The sequence below is a fragment of the Neoarius graeffei genome, chromosome 9, assembly GCF_027579695.1.
Source record: "Neoarius graeffei isolate fNeoGra1 chromosome 9, fNeoGra1.pri, whole genome shotgun sequence".
In the NCBI taxonomy this organism is placed as follows: domain Eukaryota; kingdom Metazoa; phylum Chordata; class Actinopteri; order Siluriformes; family Ariidae; genus Neoarius; species Neoarius graeffei.
The window spans coordinates 2,138,766-2,155,810 of NC_083577.1; the positions used below are offsets into that span (position 1 = coordinate 2,138,766).

Consider the following 17,045-nt stretch of genomic DNA (forward strand, 5'->3'; position numbering starts at 1 on the left):
TCATATTCAGCCTGTGTGTGCTGCAGTCGTTTTGGTTTTTGGCTTCTCCAAGAAAGGTCTCTTAGTGGGGCTAGAAAAAGATGCGATGACCTGTAATTGCTCATCTTTCATTGTGTTCAAAGCTCACGTGTGTTTAGCCCGTACCAAACTATTCCTTTTTTCTGAGAATTCAGTTCAGGTTTTCCAGCCTCTGTCTCCTCACATCCTGCCAGTAATCACCATAACACATTTATGTACTATTGATTTTTCTGTTCGACATTGCCATCTTGCTGACCTTATGTTAGAAACTGATTTACGTTCTGAATTGTGCGATGCTTCTTCATTTGCAGAATATCCTATTTTGAGCTCCTCCACTTAATAACGCTTGATCTCTTTCTAGATAAATCATGGATGCATACACCCGAGGCCCTGGCCAAGCATTTTATAGCCTACAACGCCAAGGTATGTATTAAGGACTTTCTCCATCATGGGTAAAATTAAATTTTATTCAGCACTGGAGTGTGATAGAATCTTCTTTATGAACTTCTGTAACTATATTATTGTAGATCATTTATTTTTTATTATCAGACTATATACTAAAGGTGAAGGATATCAGTAGTATGTATACAGCATGTACGTGTATTAACATGACAGAAAGTTAGGAGTGCTTGTGCATGTCTGGAAAGACCAAGAACAAGGACACTCATTTGTGACTTTTGTTCAGAACATGATGTTTGACATTTTTATGTTGGGAAAGTTCTCTTTATTCAGAGTTGGACTGTGCATGAGCTTGACTTTGTGCCCTATTCAGATTGTTTGACGTTACCTTCACACACTTTATTAGGAACAAATCATGTGACACAGCACAATGCATAAAATTTTAATAGGGAAAAAAATCATCTTTGATCACGGTATGGTTTTTTTGTTGCCAGATTGGCTGGTTTGACTATTTGAGAAACAGCTGATGTCCTGGGATTTTTATGTGCGATAGTCTTTAGAGTTTACACATAACGGTGGGAAAAACAAATGAAGAGTTTGGTTCCAAAACACGATAAATAAGTATTTCACTACTTGCAAACTCACGGCTTAGTTCCTGAACTACAGTCAGCATACAGAAAGAGCCATAGCACGGAGACAGCACTTTTAAAAGTGCAAAATGATATTGTACTGAGCATGGACCGTCAGCATGTGATTTTACTCATGCTGTTAGATCTGAGTGAGGTCTTTGATACGGTCGACCATACAATCCTCCTCCGTCGACTTGAGACATCATTTGGTATCACAGGAAGAGTACTTCAGTGGTTTGTTTCCTATCTGTTGGGCCGTGCACAGCGAGTGCTATATGGCGAGGGTCTTTCAGACAAGTTCCAGTTATCGTGCGGAGTGCCACAGGGCTCCAGTTTAGGACCCTTACTCTTTTCACTATATGCCAGTAAATTGTTTGATATCATCAAGGAACACTTACCAGTGGCACATGCGTATGCAGATGACACCCAATTATATCTGCCGTTCAAGCCGGACTGCAGTATAAGTCAAATGGAGTGTGTTGTCGCAATGTCAAGTCAAGCTTATTTGTATAGCACTTTCAACAATAAACATTGTTGCAAAGCAGCTTTACAGAATTTGAACAACATAAATATGAGCTAATTTTATCCCTAATCTATCCCCATTGAGCAAGCCTGTGGCAACGGTGGCAAGGAAAAACTCCCTCAGACGATATGAGGAAGAAACCTTGAGAGGAACCAAACTCAAAAGGGAACCCATCCTCATTTGGGCAACAACAGACAACATGAATAGTCATAAAACATTAACAGTCCTAACATAAAATCAGCTTCGTTGATGCTATAAACCCCCCCACTGGCGGAAACCTGAGTGCAAAACCGTTCATGACAACTGCAGTTCCAAAGTCATCAAGTCAACTGCAGTCCTAAAGTTAGCAACTCAACTGCAGTCCCCAGCCACAAAAGCACCACTGCAAGAGTCCAGAGTGTCCTCCAGGTGCGACCCCCAACTGTCCACATGGGGCCGTCCTCCACAGGAGCGAAGCGATGAGACTCCAACCAGACACAGGGCACCAGGATGGATCAGGCAGGTCTGAGGAGCAGAAGAGGTTCAGCATCTCGATCCCAGGACCAACATGTAACTCAGAGGGACAGATTGAGGGGGGGGGGCACAGGTTGTTAGGTATGCCCAATGTCACCTGAATAAGTAGGAACAGTATACATATTGCACTAAGTACAAGCAGGGATTCCGGCAACTAACTATGACAGCATAACTAAAAGGGGAGAGCCAGAAGGTAACACAGGCATGAGGGGCCCCGGGACATAAAGCAGCAGCCACTACACCGTCAACAAACTCGAGTGAGCAAGCGAGTGGGGACTGACAGCATCCATACATCCCAGTTTACCAAAACACTCTGTCTGAGGACCCTCCAGATCTACACCTTTACCTCATAAACACCATTAACACAAGGCTTGACTAAACAGATCTGTTTTCAGCCTAGACTTAAACACTGAGACTGTGTCTGATTCCCGAACATTACTTGGAAGGCTGTTCCATAACCGTGGGGCTTTGTAAGAAAAGGCTCCGCCCCCTGATGTAGCCTTCACTATACGAGGTACCAGCAGATAGCCTGCACCTTTTGATCTAAGTAGGCGTGGTGGGTCATAGAGGACCAGAAGTTCACTCAGGTACTGTGGTGCGAGACCATTCAGTGCTTTAAAGGTCAATAGTAGTATTTTATAATCGATACAAAATGTGATTGGGAGCCAATGCAGTGTGGATAAGACAGGGGTGATATGGTCATATTTTCTAGTTCTAGTAAGGACTCTTGCTGCTGCATTTTGAACTAACTGGAGCTTGTTTATGCACTTATTGGAACATCCAGACAGTAAGGCATTACAATAATCCAACCTGGAGGGAACGAAAGCATGGACTAGTTTTTCCGCGTCATGTAGTGACATTAAATTTCTTATCTTAGCAATATTTCTGAGATGAAAGAAAGCTATTCGGGTGATGTTATCAATGTGAGTTTCGAATGAAAGACTGGGGTCAATAATCACTCTGACGTCTTTTACTGCTGCAAATGAAGAAACAGAAAGGCCATCCAGAGTCACTGTGTAATCAGAAAACTTACTTCTAACTGCATGTGGTCCGAGTACAAGTACTTCAGTCTTTTAAGGCCGTTCCCTTAAAGGTCCCATGGCATGAAATTTTCACTTTCTGAGGTTTTTTAACGTTAAAATGAGTTCCTCTGACCTTCTTAAGTCACCCCAGTGGCTAGAAATTTCATAATGTGTAAACCAAACTATGCCCAACATTTGAGAATGGCGCGTCAAAACGGCGCGTTGATAAGCTCTTCCCTTTACTACGTCAGCAAGGGAGATGATCCCCACGCCCCCCCTCTGGATTCCCACCCACTGTATGGATTGCCCCGCCCAGTTGTAGTGAGGAGACCATAGAGGACACAACAACATGGCATCACCTAAGCGAGCAAAACATGGAAATTGCGCTGTACATGGATGTGACAACACAGAAAGGAGTCTGTTTTTACTGCCGACGGGAGAGCCCCTGAAGACGCAGTGGCTTAATTTTATTTACTCCAATAATACGCCGTCGAGTCTACCTAAGACGGTGTATGTTTGTCGGAAGCATTTTCCTGAGGAATGTTTCCACAACTTGGGACAGTACAGGGCAGGTTTTGCACATCAACTGTCACTGAAGCCTGGGTCCATACCAAGCATCCCTGCTGCATCAGCCACAAACACCGAACAAGTAAGTGTATAACTGGTCGTTCTGCCGTGTTTTAAAATCGGTGCGTTAGCCTAGCAATGGCTACATTAGCTGTGCAGCTAACCGCTTCCTGCAGTTAGCCAGGTAATCTGCGCTACAAAACTAAAGAGCATGCAGCATGCTCTGTTAAACTGAGTTTAGTCTGGAAATTGACTGTAACTTATGAGCTTATGTTTGACTATTGCTCCGCAATGCATGTCTTCTGTTGGATAAGCGCTATGTTGTTGTAGTTGCTGCTTCTATCCTCTTTGGTTATGGAGTGCGTGTTCAAGCCTAGGGTATTATACGTTCGTAAACTACCACTCCGAACACTCTCACTCTCTGTTCTCTGTGTCACGTTGAGTTTACGAAAGGAGTCCGAGGGAGAACGGGGTTTTGTCTTAGCAGCGTGGCTACAGGCGCTGATAGCAGCGAGTATGTGTGTGCACAGCTTGGTCAAGCCCCTCCCCCCATGGCCCGCCCCCTCCCCCCATGGCCCGCCCCCACCCTCTACCCTTCCCCGCCTCCTGCTTCTCATTAGCAAAACGACGCACTGGGAAAAGCGCTGAAATGGGGCTTTCTCCCAGGAGGCTATATTTACGTGCCGAGGGTTCATTTCGAGAAAGGCTGCGGATATAACATCCGGAAACCTCCACGAGCCCGTTTAAAGCATCAACAAACCACCATGCCATGGGACCTTAACTCCCACAACATTTTCTAGTCTATCCGGAAGAATGGAATGATCAGTGGTGTCAAATGCTGCACTAAGGTCAAGCAACACAAGTAGCAAGACACATCCCTGATCAGACGCCAACAGTAGGTCGTTTACTACTTTAACCAGTGCTGTCTCTGTGCTATGATGAGGTCTAAATCCTGACTGATACATTTCATGGATGTTATTCCTATGTAAATATGAGCATAACTGCTGTGCCACAGCTTTTTCAAGGATCTTGGAGATAAAGGGGAGGTTTGATATTGGCCGATAATTGGACAGCTGACAGGGATCAAGGTCAGGTTTTTTAATCAGGGGTTTGATAACTGCTAGTTTAAAGGATTTGGGTACATAGCCAATCATAAGAGAAGAATTTATTATTTTTAGAAGCGGTTCAATTACTCCAGGCATTATCTGTTTGAATAGACGTGTAGGTAAGGGATCTAGTACACAAGTTGAGGCTTTTGATGTAAAGATTAATGAAAGTAATTCAGTTTCTTTAAGGGGAGTAAAACATTCTAATTGCTGATCTGATACAGTTATATTGTTAACTACAGGGTCACTTTCATTGTCTGACCTTAAATTAGTAGTTTTGAAATTTTTGTCGGATATTCTAAATTTTTTCTTTAAAAAAATTCATGAAGTCGTTGCTACTCCATACTGCAGGTGTGCATGTGTCTATAGTGGACTTATTCCTGGTTAATTTTGCTACAGTATTAAATAGGAATCTAGGATTATTTTTGTTATCTTCTATTAGGGAGGAGAGATATGTTGATCTCGCAGCACTAAGAGCTTTTCTATACTTCAGGAAGCTCTCCTTCCACGCTAATTTGAACACTACCAATTTTGTCTGACGCCATTTACGTTCCAATTTTCGAGTGGTCTGTTTTAATGTGTGAGTGTCATCATTATACCAGGGTGCTAATTTTTTTTTGTCTCTGACCATTTTCCTTTTTAGAGGAGCTACATTATCTAAAGTATGGCGGAATGTTGACTCTAAGCATTCAGTTGCCTGATCAAGTTCTGCAGGGGCTGACAGTGACCCAATCAAAGTTGATAACTCTGGGCGATCATTTATAAAGCTCTGTGCAGTAGTTGACGTGAACGTACGTTTAATACAGTAGCGTGGTGAGGTGCATATATTATTACTCAGACATAGTTTGAATGAGATGAGATAATGATCTGAGATAACTTCAGACTGTGGAAGTGTGACTATATTTTCTATGTTTAACCCGAATGTTAGTATTAGATCGAGGGTGTGACCACCATTATGGGTCGGTCCTATGACATTCTGATTAATCCCGACTGAATCTAAAATGGACACAAATGCTGTTTTTAAAGGGTCTTCTGGGTTATCGAAGTGAATATTAAAATCTCCGACAACTAAAGCTTTGTCTAAGGAAATAACCAGATCTGAGATAAAATCTGCGAATTCAGAAAGAAACTCAGAATATGGCCCCGGGGGCCTGTAAATAATAAGCAATGGAATTAACTGGGTAGACTTATTTTTCAGGTGGCACAGTGGTGTGGTGGTTAGCGCTGTCGCCTCACAGCAAGAAGGTCCGGGTTCGAGCCCCGTGGCCGGCGAGGGCCTTTCTGTGCGGAGTTTGCATGTTCTCCCCGTGTCCGCGTGGGTTTCCTCCGGGTGCTCCGGTTTCCCCCACAGTCCAAAGACATGCAGGTTAGGTTAACTGGTGACTCTAAATTGAGCGTAGGTGTGAGTGTGAATGGTTGTCTGTGTCTATGTGTCAGCCCTGTGATGACCTGGCGACTTGTCCAGGGTGAACCCCGCCTTTCACCCGTAGTCAGCTGGGATAGGATCCAGCTCGCCTGCAACCCTGCAGAACAGGATAAAGCGGCTAGAGATAATGAGATGAGATGAGACTTATTTTTCGAGGCTACATACATTATATTAGTATGAAGAAGTTCAAATGTATTAAATTTATAACCAGGTTTTTGTGTTACACCTAGATAATCATTATAAATAACCGCGACGCCTCCTCCTCTGCCAGTTAGACGAGGCTGGTGTATATAACTGTATCCAGGAGGACTCGCTTCATTTAATGCTATATATTCATTTGGCTTAATCCATGTTTCTGTTAAACACAGTACATTAAACTCCTGATCAGTAATGAGTTCATTAACCATTAGCGCTTTAGATGTAAGAGATCTAATATTTAATAGCCCCACCTTTAGATCAAAGGTGCTGGCAGCAGCTGTACAGTCAGTCTGATCTAATTTTATATTGATTAGGTTACTGGAACAAACTCTCTGAATATTTCTACCTTTTTGTTGAGCTCGGGGAACAGACACAGTTTCGATGTAGTGGACCCTGAGTGACGACTCTGTGCAGCTAGCAGACAGTCGGTTTAGCCTGTTCGTCTGCTCCCTGGCCTTGGCTCTGGATTGTCAGAAATTAACTAGGCCTGTTCTGAGACTATGACCTATGCTGCAAGAAATGAGAGCAGCACCTTCCTGAGTGGGATGGATCCCATCCCGCCCTAACAGGCCAGCAGTGCCCTCAAAATTAGCCCAATTATCTATAAAGCCCACACTGTTTTCAGAGCACCACCTGGACAACCAGCAGTTCAGCGACCATAACCTGCTGTAAGCTACATCGCCACGCCGCATTGGGATGGGGCCAGAGCATACTACAGCATCGGACATCGCCTTCACTAATTTAAACACCTCTACAAAGTTACTCTTAGTAACCTCAGACTGACGAAGGCGTATATTATTAGCTCCTGCATGGATAACTATCTTTGAGAACCTGTGCTTGCCTAGGACCCTAAGATTACCTGCTATGTCCGGCACCCTGGCTCCCGGTATACACCTGACTAAAGCTGCTGGTGCCCCTAAAGGCTGAGCTAATTTCACATGCCGTATGATAGAGTCCCCTATAACCAGAGCTCTTTCAGGTTTCTCAGTGGGTGCATCACTAAGGAGAGCAAACCTGTTCGACGCGTGACGCAGAGAGGAGTGGTGCTCCCGTGGGCGAGCCTCAGCAGTAGCTTTGGCTGTACGCTTATGCCGCCGAGTCGTCACCCATTCGCCCCGCTGTAAGGGCTCTAATGCCGGAGTTGGGGGATTACTAACTCCACCTAGGGCATCCAGACTTTCCCCTACAGAAACTACACTGTTCTCATTCTCACTGACTTTCTCTAAAGCCTGAATATGCGCTTCTAACACTATAATCTTCTCCGTCAGAGAGCTAACTAATCTGCACTTATCACAAATAAAGCTATCACTATTGACGGAGGAAGAATGACTAAACATCCTGCACTCAGCACACTGAACAGGCTGAAGGTGTGCCATGATGAAAAGATTCATGTACCTTAATCGAAGATCTGTTGATATTAAAGCAGATCCGATGTGGATGGCCTCCGCTTGTGGGCTTTACACAGGAGGAGAAAAAAAGAAAGCTTCCAGTCTCTGCGTTCTTCCGAAAAGAGAGAGAGAGAGAGAGAGAGAAAGAGAAAAAATGGAAAAAGGAACGCAAAAGTGGAAAGTACAAAAAGGAAAGCGACAGTACAATAAAAATGAAGAGGATACTGGAAAATTATTTGTAGAAAAAAATTTTAAAAAAGAGATTAGTGGGGGCGTCGTGGCTCAGGTGGCTAAGGCGCCATACCATGGGTCCGGGGACCTGGGTTCAGTTCCGACCTGGGGTCGTTTCCCGATCCCTCCCCGATCTCTCTCTCCCGCTCATTTCCAGTCCTGTCTCTACACTGTCCTATCCAATAAAGGTGAAAAAAGCCCCAAAAAATTTCTTTAAAAAAAAAAAAGAGATTAGTAATTAATGCCAACAGTTGTGGAAAAAAAGACTCATCGCAAACAACTCGGGAACCATGAATCGCCAATCACTCACTCAGAATACACAATACAAGTTACATGTATTCATCTAAATGCAGCAATGGAGAGGTGCATCAAAGCAGTATGCGCATGGATGGCGATGGACAAGATGAAATTGAATGAAGACTGAGTTCTTAATTATAGGGACTAAACATCAGCTCAAGAAGGTTAATATTCACAAGTTAACAGTGGGTGAAGTTAGTGTTGCACCTGCCTCAACCGCCAAGAATTTAGGAACAATATTTGACAGTAATATGAGTCTAGTACCTCATATCAATAACACTTGTAAGACTGCATTTTTTCATCTCCATAACATCAGGAGAATAAGAAAATATCTTTCTGCTGACACTTCTAGAATCTTAGTTCATTCTTTTATAACAAGTAGATTGGACTATTGTGACAGTCTTTTGTACCGTATGGCCCTCCGGCCAAGTCAATTAGCAAATTACAGCGTGTCTAAAATGCAGCAGCAAGGCTTATTACAGCTACGCCTCGCTTCTCTCATAGGACTCCAGTTTTGTGCTCTCTGCACTGGCTCCCAGTTAGTGAACGAATAGTTTTTAAAATGTTAGTTTTAACTTTTAAGGCAATGTATGGGTTTGCACCAGCATACATTTATAATTTCATTCAGATCAAGTCATGCAGCACATGTGCTTTATGCAGAAACCATGACATTTTTCTCACACCATTCAGTGCTAAGACAAAGAAGACGCTGGGGGTTAGGGTTAGGGTTAAGGTTAGGGTTAGGGCCTCTGCAGCAGCTGCGCCAACACTTTTCAATACACTTCCTTGAGAGATTAGACAGGAGAAGGATTTTAGCAATTTTAAGAAATTAGTTAAGACATTTCTATTTAATAGAGTTTACAACTCGCTAGTTTTATATTAGGGATTATTATTAATATTTTTTCTAAGTTTTTTATGTGTATGCACGTGTGTGTGTGTAGGCATGTGTGTTATATGTATATATGCATGCATGTATGTGGCGTGCGTGCACGTGTGCTTGCAATGCACGCTCATGCACGCCACATGTATGTATATGCCCATATTTTTATAATATTTTGTAACATGCATTTGATCATATATTTCATGTTAATTTGCGTGCTATAAGCAATAAATTATTATCTCATCTCATTATCTGTAGCCGCTTTATCCTGTTCTACAGGGTCGCAGGCGAGCTGGAGCCTATCCCAGCTGACTACGGGTGAAAGGCGGGGTTCACCCTGGACAAGTCGCCAGGTCATCACAGGGCTGACACATAGACACAGACAACCATTCACACTCACATTCACACCTACGCTCAATTTAGAGTCACCAGTTAACCTAACCTGCATGTCTTTGGACTGTGGGGGAAACCGGAGCACCCGGAGGAAACCCACGCGGACACGGGGAGAACATGCAAACTCCGCACAGAAAGGCCCTCGCCGGCCACGGGGCTCGAACCCAGGACCTTCTTGCTGTGAGGCGACAGCGCTAACCACTACACCACCGTGCCACCCCTAAATAATAATAATAATAATAATATTATTATTATTATTAAATCCACTGTGATAAACTTGAGAAAAAAAATGTATTTTCTTCACCAAAAAAACTGGTGGAATGAAAACTACTGTGTTCTGTTTGGAACATTAAAAATGCAAATCCAGATTTTGATTTTTACAATTTTCTTTAAAAAACTGTTTTTTTTTTCCAAGATGTGATATATCCGTGACGTTTTTCCCCCAAAATGCAATAAATCCATCACATCAATAAAAAGATTGTGTGTGTGTGTGTGTGTGTGTGTGTGTGTGTGTGTGTGTGTGTGTGTGTGTGTGTGTGTGTGTGAAATATAACTAGAAGCATGAAGTAAAGTCGATCTACACATATGACAGCCTCTGAACCTGGACCATCTCTTACATTGGACCACAGATTTTCCCAGATTGCATTCATCTTATTGTCTAAAAGCCCCGATCTATTTTACACACAAAGATCTGAGGAATGCTAATAAACCCAGTCCGATGTGTACATGGAAACTTTTTTGTTTTGTTTTTTGACAAACTTTTTATTCTGAACAATAAATTTAAAAGTTTGGACACCTTGTACAGCATGTACAAATTCAGAGCAGATCAAAGCAAAGCTCCATAATTAAGAGAATATGGTAAAGCATTGACCTGATTTTTGATGGCTTTCGCGACCCACAGGGAACCCGATCATTAGTGCAGGGCAACGTATCTCATAAACACTTAATCAGCGGACAACGAAACATGTATCTCTGTTTACATAAGATAGATGGGTTTTTATCCAGCACTTATTTTTAATTTGCTTTTTAAAAAATAATGTGGGATTATTTACTAACACATTTTAGGGCAATTCCATGTAAATGTCAACCTCACCATGCAAAATTAAAGCAACATGTAATACATCAAAACCACTCCCAGAGATCTCACCTAGGCCTGTATTTTACAGATGTGAATAAGTTGAACCAATTTGTAACCAACCTAATATGTCACTGTCAGTCTTTCTTATAATGTAAACCCCAAGCTAAAATCAACTTTGATCATGTACAATTCTATATTAATGCCACAAGCCACAGAAATGTATGCTAAAATCCACAAAACAGCAAAACAATAGCCGTCCTAAATATTATTTAAGAACTTTGACAGTTTTAGCTGATATTTAGAGAGTTTTTCAAAGGGTTATGGTGGTTAAATTGCTGATTTTCTAAACATATGCCATGTCTATTTCAGACGCGTCACATCCATAACGGAATTTTGTCACATCCATAACGCTGACTTTTCCTTCCGAAACTCTGCATGAAATACAAAATATTTTAAACAAAGATTTTTTAATATTCACCTTGGACCCCTCTATCAAATGGATATCTCCATTTCGACATTAGGTTTACAATTTCACAGAGTTTGATAAAAATGTACAGTCACCCAAGAAAAGTGATACTTTTTCTGTCACATCCATAACGCATCTTTTATTGGCGTTTTCTGGCATGCCCTAGATCCACTATGGGAATTGTTCTTGTTCTATGACTTCTCCAGTATGGTACAGCCTTAAAATATGCAACACCTGTTTAAATACTGGGAGACAATAAAACATGCACTGGGTCATTTGTTGCCATTTTGAGTTCAAGTGTCACGTCCATAACGCTGGAATTGCTCTTTACACTCATTAGGAGCTCAGCTTTTAGGCAGCCCCTATATACACAGCTCTGTGCAAAAGTCTCAGGCACATGTAAAGATATGCTGTCGACCAAAAAATGGCTTAAAAATAATTAATGAAATGTTTCAACATTAAAAAAATACTATAAACAGTAATCAGTGAGCCGTAATAAATTTAAAAAAAGTCAGTGTTTGGTGTGAGACGACCCTTTGCTTTAATTTTTATTTTTTATTTTTAATCCGTCTGAGGTCCAGTGAGGTCAGTTTTATGTGGAAATGATGTGTAGGTTTTCCTGAGCATCTTACAGAACCAGCCCCAGTTCTTCTGGACACTTTGACTGTCACACTCACTTCTTCATTTTACACCAAAACCCAGCAGCCTTCATTATGCTTTCTTTTTTCATCTGAAAAGTGCTCTCTTATGGAATACGCTGCTCAGATACAAACTTTTTCTTTTTCTGTAACATTTAATTTTGTGCTGGAAAACAAATGTTTGGACTCTAAAATGTTTTTGTACTGACTCGATAATGTAGAAATCATAAAATAGAAATCTATAACAAAGTTTGTATGGAAAAAAAAATAGGGGGCCGAAGACTTTTGCACAGTACTGTGTATGTAGTCGTAGAAGTTTATATATACACACACTGGACCACATTCTCTACTGGAATAATCATATAAAACATTAAAATAGGAAATGTTTGATTCCATCATCAAAGTTATTCAATTTTTTGTCCAAAATCTCACTAAAAGATGGGGATTCTCCACGATGTTGACAGTCTGTGGGAGACGCTATTGCTGTTTCCATATCCGAATAGTGTGCTGTGATTGGTTGAGTGGAAATAATACATTCTGCTGGAAATCAGTCATGGTGTTTGTCGTGGTTTGGAAAGGCAGGTGATGTACAATGCAGAGAAACGTGGTGGATATCATGTTTTGCATGAAATTCATTTTGGAACTTTGAATAGTGAACAAATGCCAAACTTCTTTTGGCAGGAACTTGATTTTTTTTTTTTTTTTTTGGAACCGAACTCTTCATATACACATGTAGTGAGTGTCTGTTCTGTGGACGCAAACACCTTGTTGATGAGAGAGGACCGAGGAGAACAGCCAGACTGCTTCAGGAAGTCTACAGTAACTCAATTAACCACTTTCTACAACCGTGATGAGCAGAAAGGCATCTCCGCATGCAGGACACATCAAGTGTTGAGGTGCATTGGCTACAACTGCAGAAATCCACATCAGGCTCGACTCCTGGCAGATAAGAACAGGAATCTGATGCTACTGTATAGTGGGCACAGGATCACGCAGACTGGCATCCAAAGGGGGAAAAAACAAACAAACATCACCTGGTCTTTTCAGAAATCTGGACAAAAATCTTAAACTTAGTTTTTTTCTTCACATTTTTTTATAAATTTTGTGGGGGTCTTTGCTTCTTTTTTAAATTCAGTTTCTTCAGGAAACGTTGCACAACTTTCCAGGGTCAGTTCTTATTTCAGTGAGAGTTTATTTCAGTTTAATGAGACTCTCAAGAGAAATCAAACTGAGGTATCCTTTGTAACTCTTTTGTAATAATTCATAATAATAAATCATTAATGTGGTCCTTGAGAGACGTATTGCCTGAAGCGCTGCCTCCTCCAAGCACTGTGCACATTTCTCCTGACCTCTTCTGGGCTGGGTCAAATATTTATTTCATAATGCCCTGTTGATGTAGTTAATATTGCCACTAAAAGGGTAGTCATTTTCTGAGTGTTTGTACAATCCAAAGTATATTTCAGGGTGAGAGACTGTATGAGGAATACAATCTTCAATAGCTGAAGAACAGCATGCTCACGCTGCACATAAACATGGAGTTAACGCTGAGGAGTCACTCAAATCTGAATCCAGCCCCGTGGCTTTACATGTGTTTAACTCAGGAAGCCATGGCCTAAAGGACAGAGAAGCAGCTTTGGGACCAAAAGGTCTCTGATTCAACTCCCTGGACCACCAGGAATGGCTGAAGTGCCCTTGAGCAAGGCAACTAAGAAGAAACCTTTATTGATCACATGCACACTTCAAGCACAGTGAAATTCCTCCTCTGCATTTAACCCATCTGAAGCAGTGAACACACACACACACACCCAGAGCAGTGGGCAGCCACACCAGAGCGCCCGGGGAGCAGTCAGGGGTTCGGTACCTCACTCAAGGGGACCTCAGCCCAAGGCCGCCCCACATCAACCTAACTGTATGTCTTTGGACTGTGGGGGAAACCGGAGCACCCGGAGGAAACCCACGCAGACACAGGGAGAACATGCAAACTTCACACAGAAAGGCCCTCGCCGGCCACGGGGCTTGAACCTGGACCTTCTTGCTGTGAGGCGACAGCGCTAACCACTACACCACCGTGCCGCCCCAACTGCTGCTGATCTTTGTGCTACGATGCTTTTGGGAAACTCAGCTCAGATCAGTGAAGTCATGTACTTTCAACAGCTCTAATCATTTTTATTAAGAAATGTTGTATTTATTGGGGGTAGCCTTGGGTACAAATGGTCACCGGTTCGATTCCCGGGACTGGTACTTAACCCTGTGCGGTCTAGCTGTCCCCCACCGGGGACATTTCAATGTGTTCGAAACAAACGCCTGGCCCTCTGCGAGTTTTTATCCTAGAAGCATATATGTGGCACCACCAGAAAGCTTGATTCTTCTAGTTTTCAAATATATGTTTTTATTACCATTATTAAAGCTGGAGATTTTGTAAGGGGAATTAAAAGAAATCCAAGACTTTGTCATACCTCAGAGGATTATTTCTCAGTGACGGCCACACCTTTCGCCTATTGACATGCTAACCGCACAAGCTATTCAAGACGTCATTCGCCATTTCATAGGTGAGAACACGCCCCACCTCTCCGCTGATGAGGGGAGTTGAGTGAATGAACAGCACTTCCTCCTCACTTTGTGCCATGGCTGAAGTGCCCTTGAGCAAGGCCCCTAACCCCCAGTTGCTCTGTGTGTGTGTGTGTTCACTGCTTCAGATGGGTTAAATGCAGAAGAGGAATTTCACTGTGCTTGAGTGTACATGTGATCAGTAAAGGGTTCTTCTTCTATCGAGGACCCTCAGATATTTGGCTTTGTGTCTCAGCGTAGCTGTACTGCTGAATCACAGCAGGTGCTTATCTGTATTTCATCTCATCTCATTATCTCTAGCCACTTTATCCTTCTACAGGGTCACAGGCAAGCTGGATCCTATCCCATCTGACTACGGGTGAAAGGCGGGGTTCACCCTGGACAAGTCGCCAGGTCATCACAGGGCTGACACATAGACACAGACAACCATTCACACTCACATTCACACCTACGCTCAATTTAGAGTCACCAGTTAACCTAACCTGCATGTCTTTGGACTGTGGGGGAAACCGGAGCACCCGGAGGAAACCCACGCGGACACGGGGAGAACATGCAAACTCCACACAGAAAGGCCCTCGCCGGCCACGGGGCTCGAACCCGGACCTTCTTGCTGTGAGGCGACAGCGCTAACCACTACACCACCGTGCCGCCCCTTATCTGTATTTATTACCATTTTCTCATATTGAAGCTCTTTGCATTGTTCTGCATTGCTCTGGCGTAAAGGTGATACATAGCTATATTGGTAAATCAAAGCCTTTTCATATCTACTTGTTATTTGAGGAAAGCATCGAATATCGATTAAAAAATGGCAAAATATCATCTAGGAACCCAAACATTTATTAACGGCATTTAGCAGAGACTCTTATCCAAAGTGAACAGTTGGGGGTTCGGTGCCTTGCTCAAGGGCACTTCAGCCATTCCTGCTGGTTCATGGAATCGAACTGGTGACCTTTTGGTCCCAAAGCTGCTTCTCCAACCATTAGGTGATGGCTTCCCCCAAAATAGTAGATATATTAAACATTTCCATTACATTAATTGCATTTAGCAAACACTCATCAAGAGACCCAGGGCAGCCTGGGGAGCAGTCGAAGGTTCGGTGCCTTGCTCAAGGGCACTTCAGCCATTCCTGCTGGTCCAGGGTATCAAACCAGCAACCTTTTGGTTCCAAAGCTGCTTCTCTAACCATTAGGTCATGGCTTCCCCCAAAGAAACAAACAATTGGATGGATCGATGCATGCACACACAAATACCCTCAGCAAGATGCTCGGAGCTTTTTAAACAAACATTTTTTTTTAATCTCTTCCTTTGGCTGCTCACCACGTCCGTACAAGAAGCGATCTGTTTTGTTTTCTTCTCCATTACGCCTGCTGTTAGGGGATGAGAGCCTTTTCGCTGTGGTGTAGCTCCTCTCAGATGTCATACTGAAGTCAGAAACGGGGAAATGTCCCAGCTGGAGTTGAGCTGCCACAGCTTTTCTCTCACCAGGAGGCTGGAATTGTTGTTCTGCCACATTGTCTCAGGTGATGGATGAACAGGAATAGATTTTCAACCCTGTGTGTTTTGGTGAGATTGAAATACTTGGTCATTTCCAGACAATTATTAGATATTTGGAGCTGGGGGAATGTGATGAATTGATAGATGCATGGATGGACGGTCGGTTGGATAGAGGGACAGTCTTTCAGGTTCAGTAGTCATCAGTGATGTGGAACGAGATGTCGTCCACCCCGAGCACCACTGTGGGTTTATCCCTGCTGACGGGGATCTGATATATCAATCAGCATGACCTTCAGAGTGAACTCTAATCTTCATTAGCTTTGTCATGAAATCATTATTTAGATTTAATCTCAATTATAGTCCCTTCAAGGCCTGAGGCCAGAAAAGCATTTGAGATTCATCACACAGCGTCTAAAGGTGTAGGATGGTAAAGTGTTGAATTTCACCCCATCTGGTCAAAATATGCCACTGCTACTCACAGAAGAGCATTCCTTAACATTGTCTACTTCAGTTCTATCAGCATCTAAATACTGTATGTTCTCTCACACACACACACACACACACACACACACACACACACACACACACACACACACACACACTTAGATAGAATTCAAGAAAAACCACATGTGCACAAAATAACACACTAATAATAAAAGTTATAACACTAATGGTCCATTGACAAGTGATGTAGTGTGGTAGTATGCAACTTGGGATGCTTCCCAAGTCTGATATGCACTCACCGGCCACTTTATTAGGAACACCCCTACATCCCCCTGCTGTTTCCTGCAGTTCTGTAATCAGCCGATCCCTCGACAGCAGCACGATGCATCAAATCCCACAGATACAAATCAAGAGCTTCAGTTAATGTTCACGATGTTCAAACATCAGAACGGGAAACATTGTGATCTCACAGTGAAGTGTGACTTTCTTTCTCTCACTGTGGTATGGGTGTTGGTTTGATCCAGATGGACTGGTTTGAGTGTTTCAGAAGCTGCTGATCTCCTGGGGTTTTCACACACAACAGTCTCTAGAGTTTACACAGAATGGTGCAGAAAACAAAAAACACTGAGTGAGTGAGCGACAGTTCTGTGGGTGGAAACAAACGCCTTGTTGATAAGAGAGGGTCAGAGGGAAATGGACAGATTGGTTCAAGCTTTTTTGCCAGGAAGGATATAGTAACTCATATAATCACTCTTTACAACCGTGGT

The 17,045-nt window shown here is 42.7% G+C and overlaps 1 protein-coding gene across 4 annotated transcripts in view; it reads left to right on the top strand.

The window, feature by feature from the left end:
* gulp1a (GULP PTB domain containing engulfment adaptor 1a) overlaps positions 1–17,045 on the top strand; it is a 392,227-nt gene that overhangs the window by 329,923 nt on the left and 45,259 nt on the right. For all 4 annotated transcript variants that reach the window (XM_060928939.1, XM_060928941.1, XM_060928940.1 and 1 more), the window contains one exon: positions 380–441. In XM_060928939.1, coding sequence (XP_060784922.1) covers positions 380–441 — 62 coding nt within the window. The remainder of the gene's footprint in view (positions 1–379; positions 442–17,045) is intronic.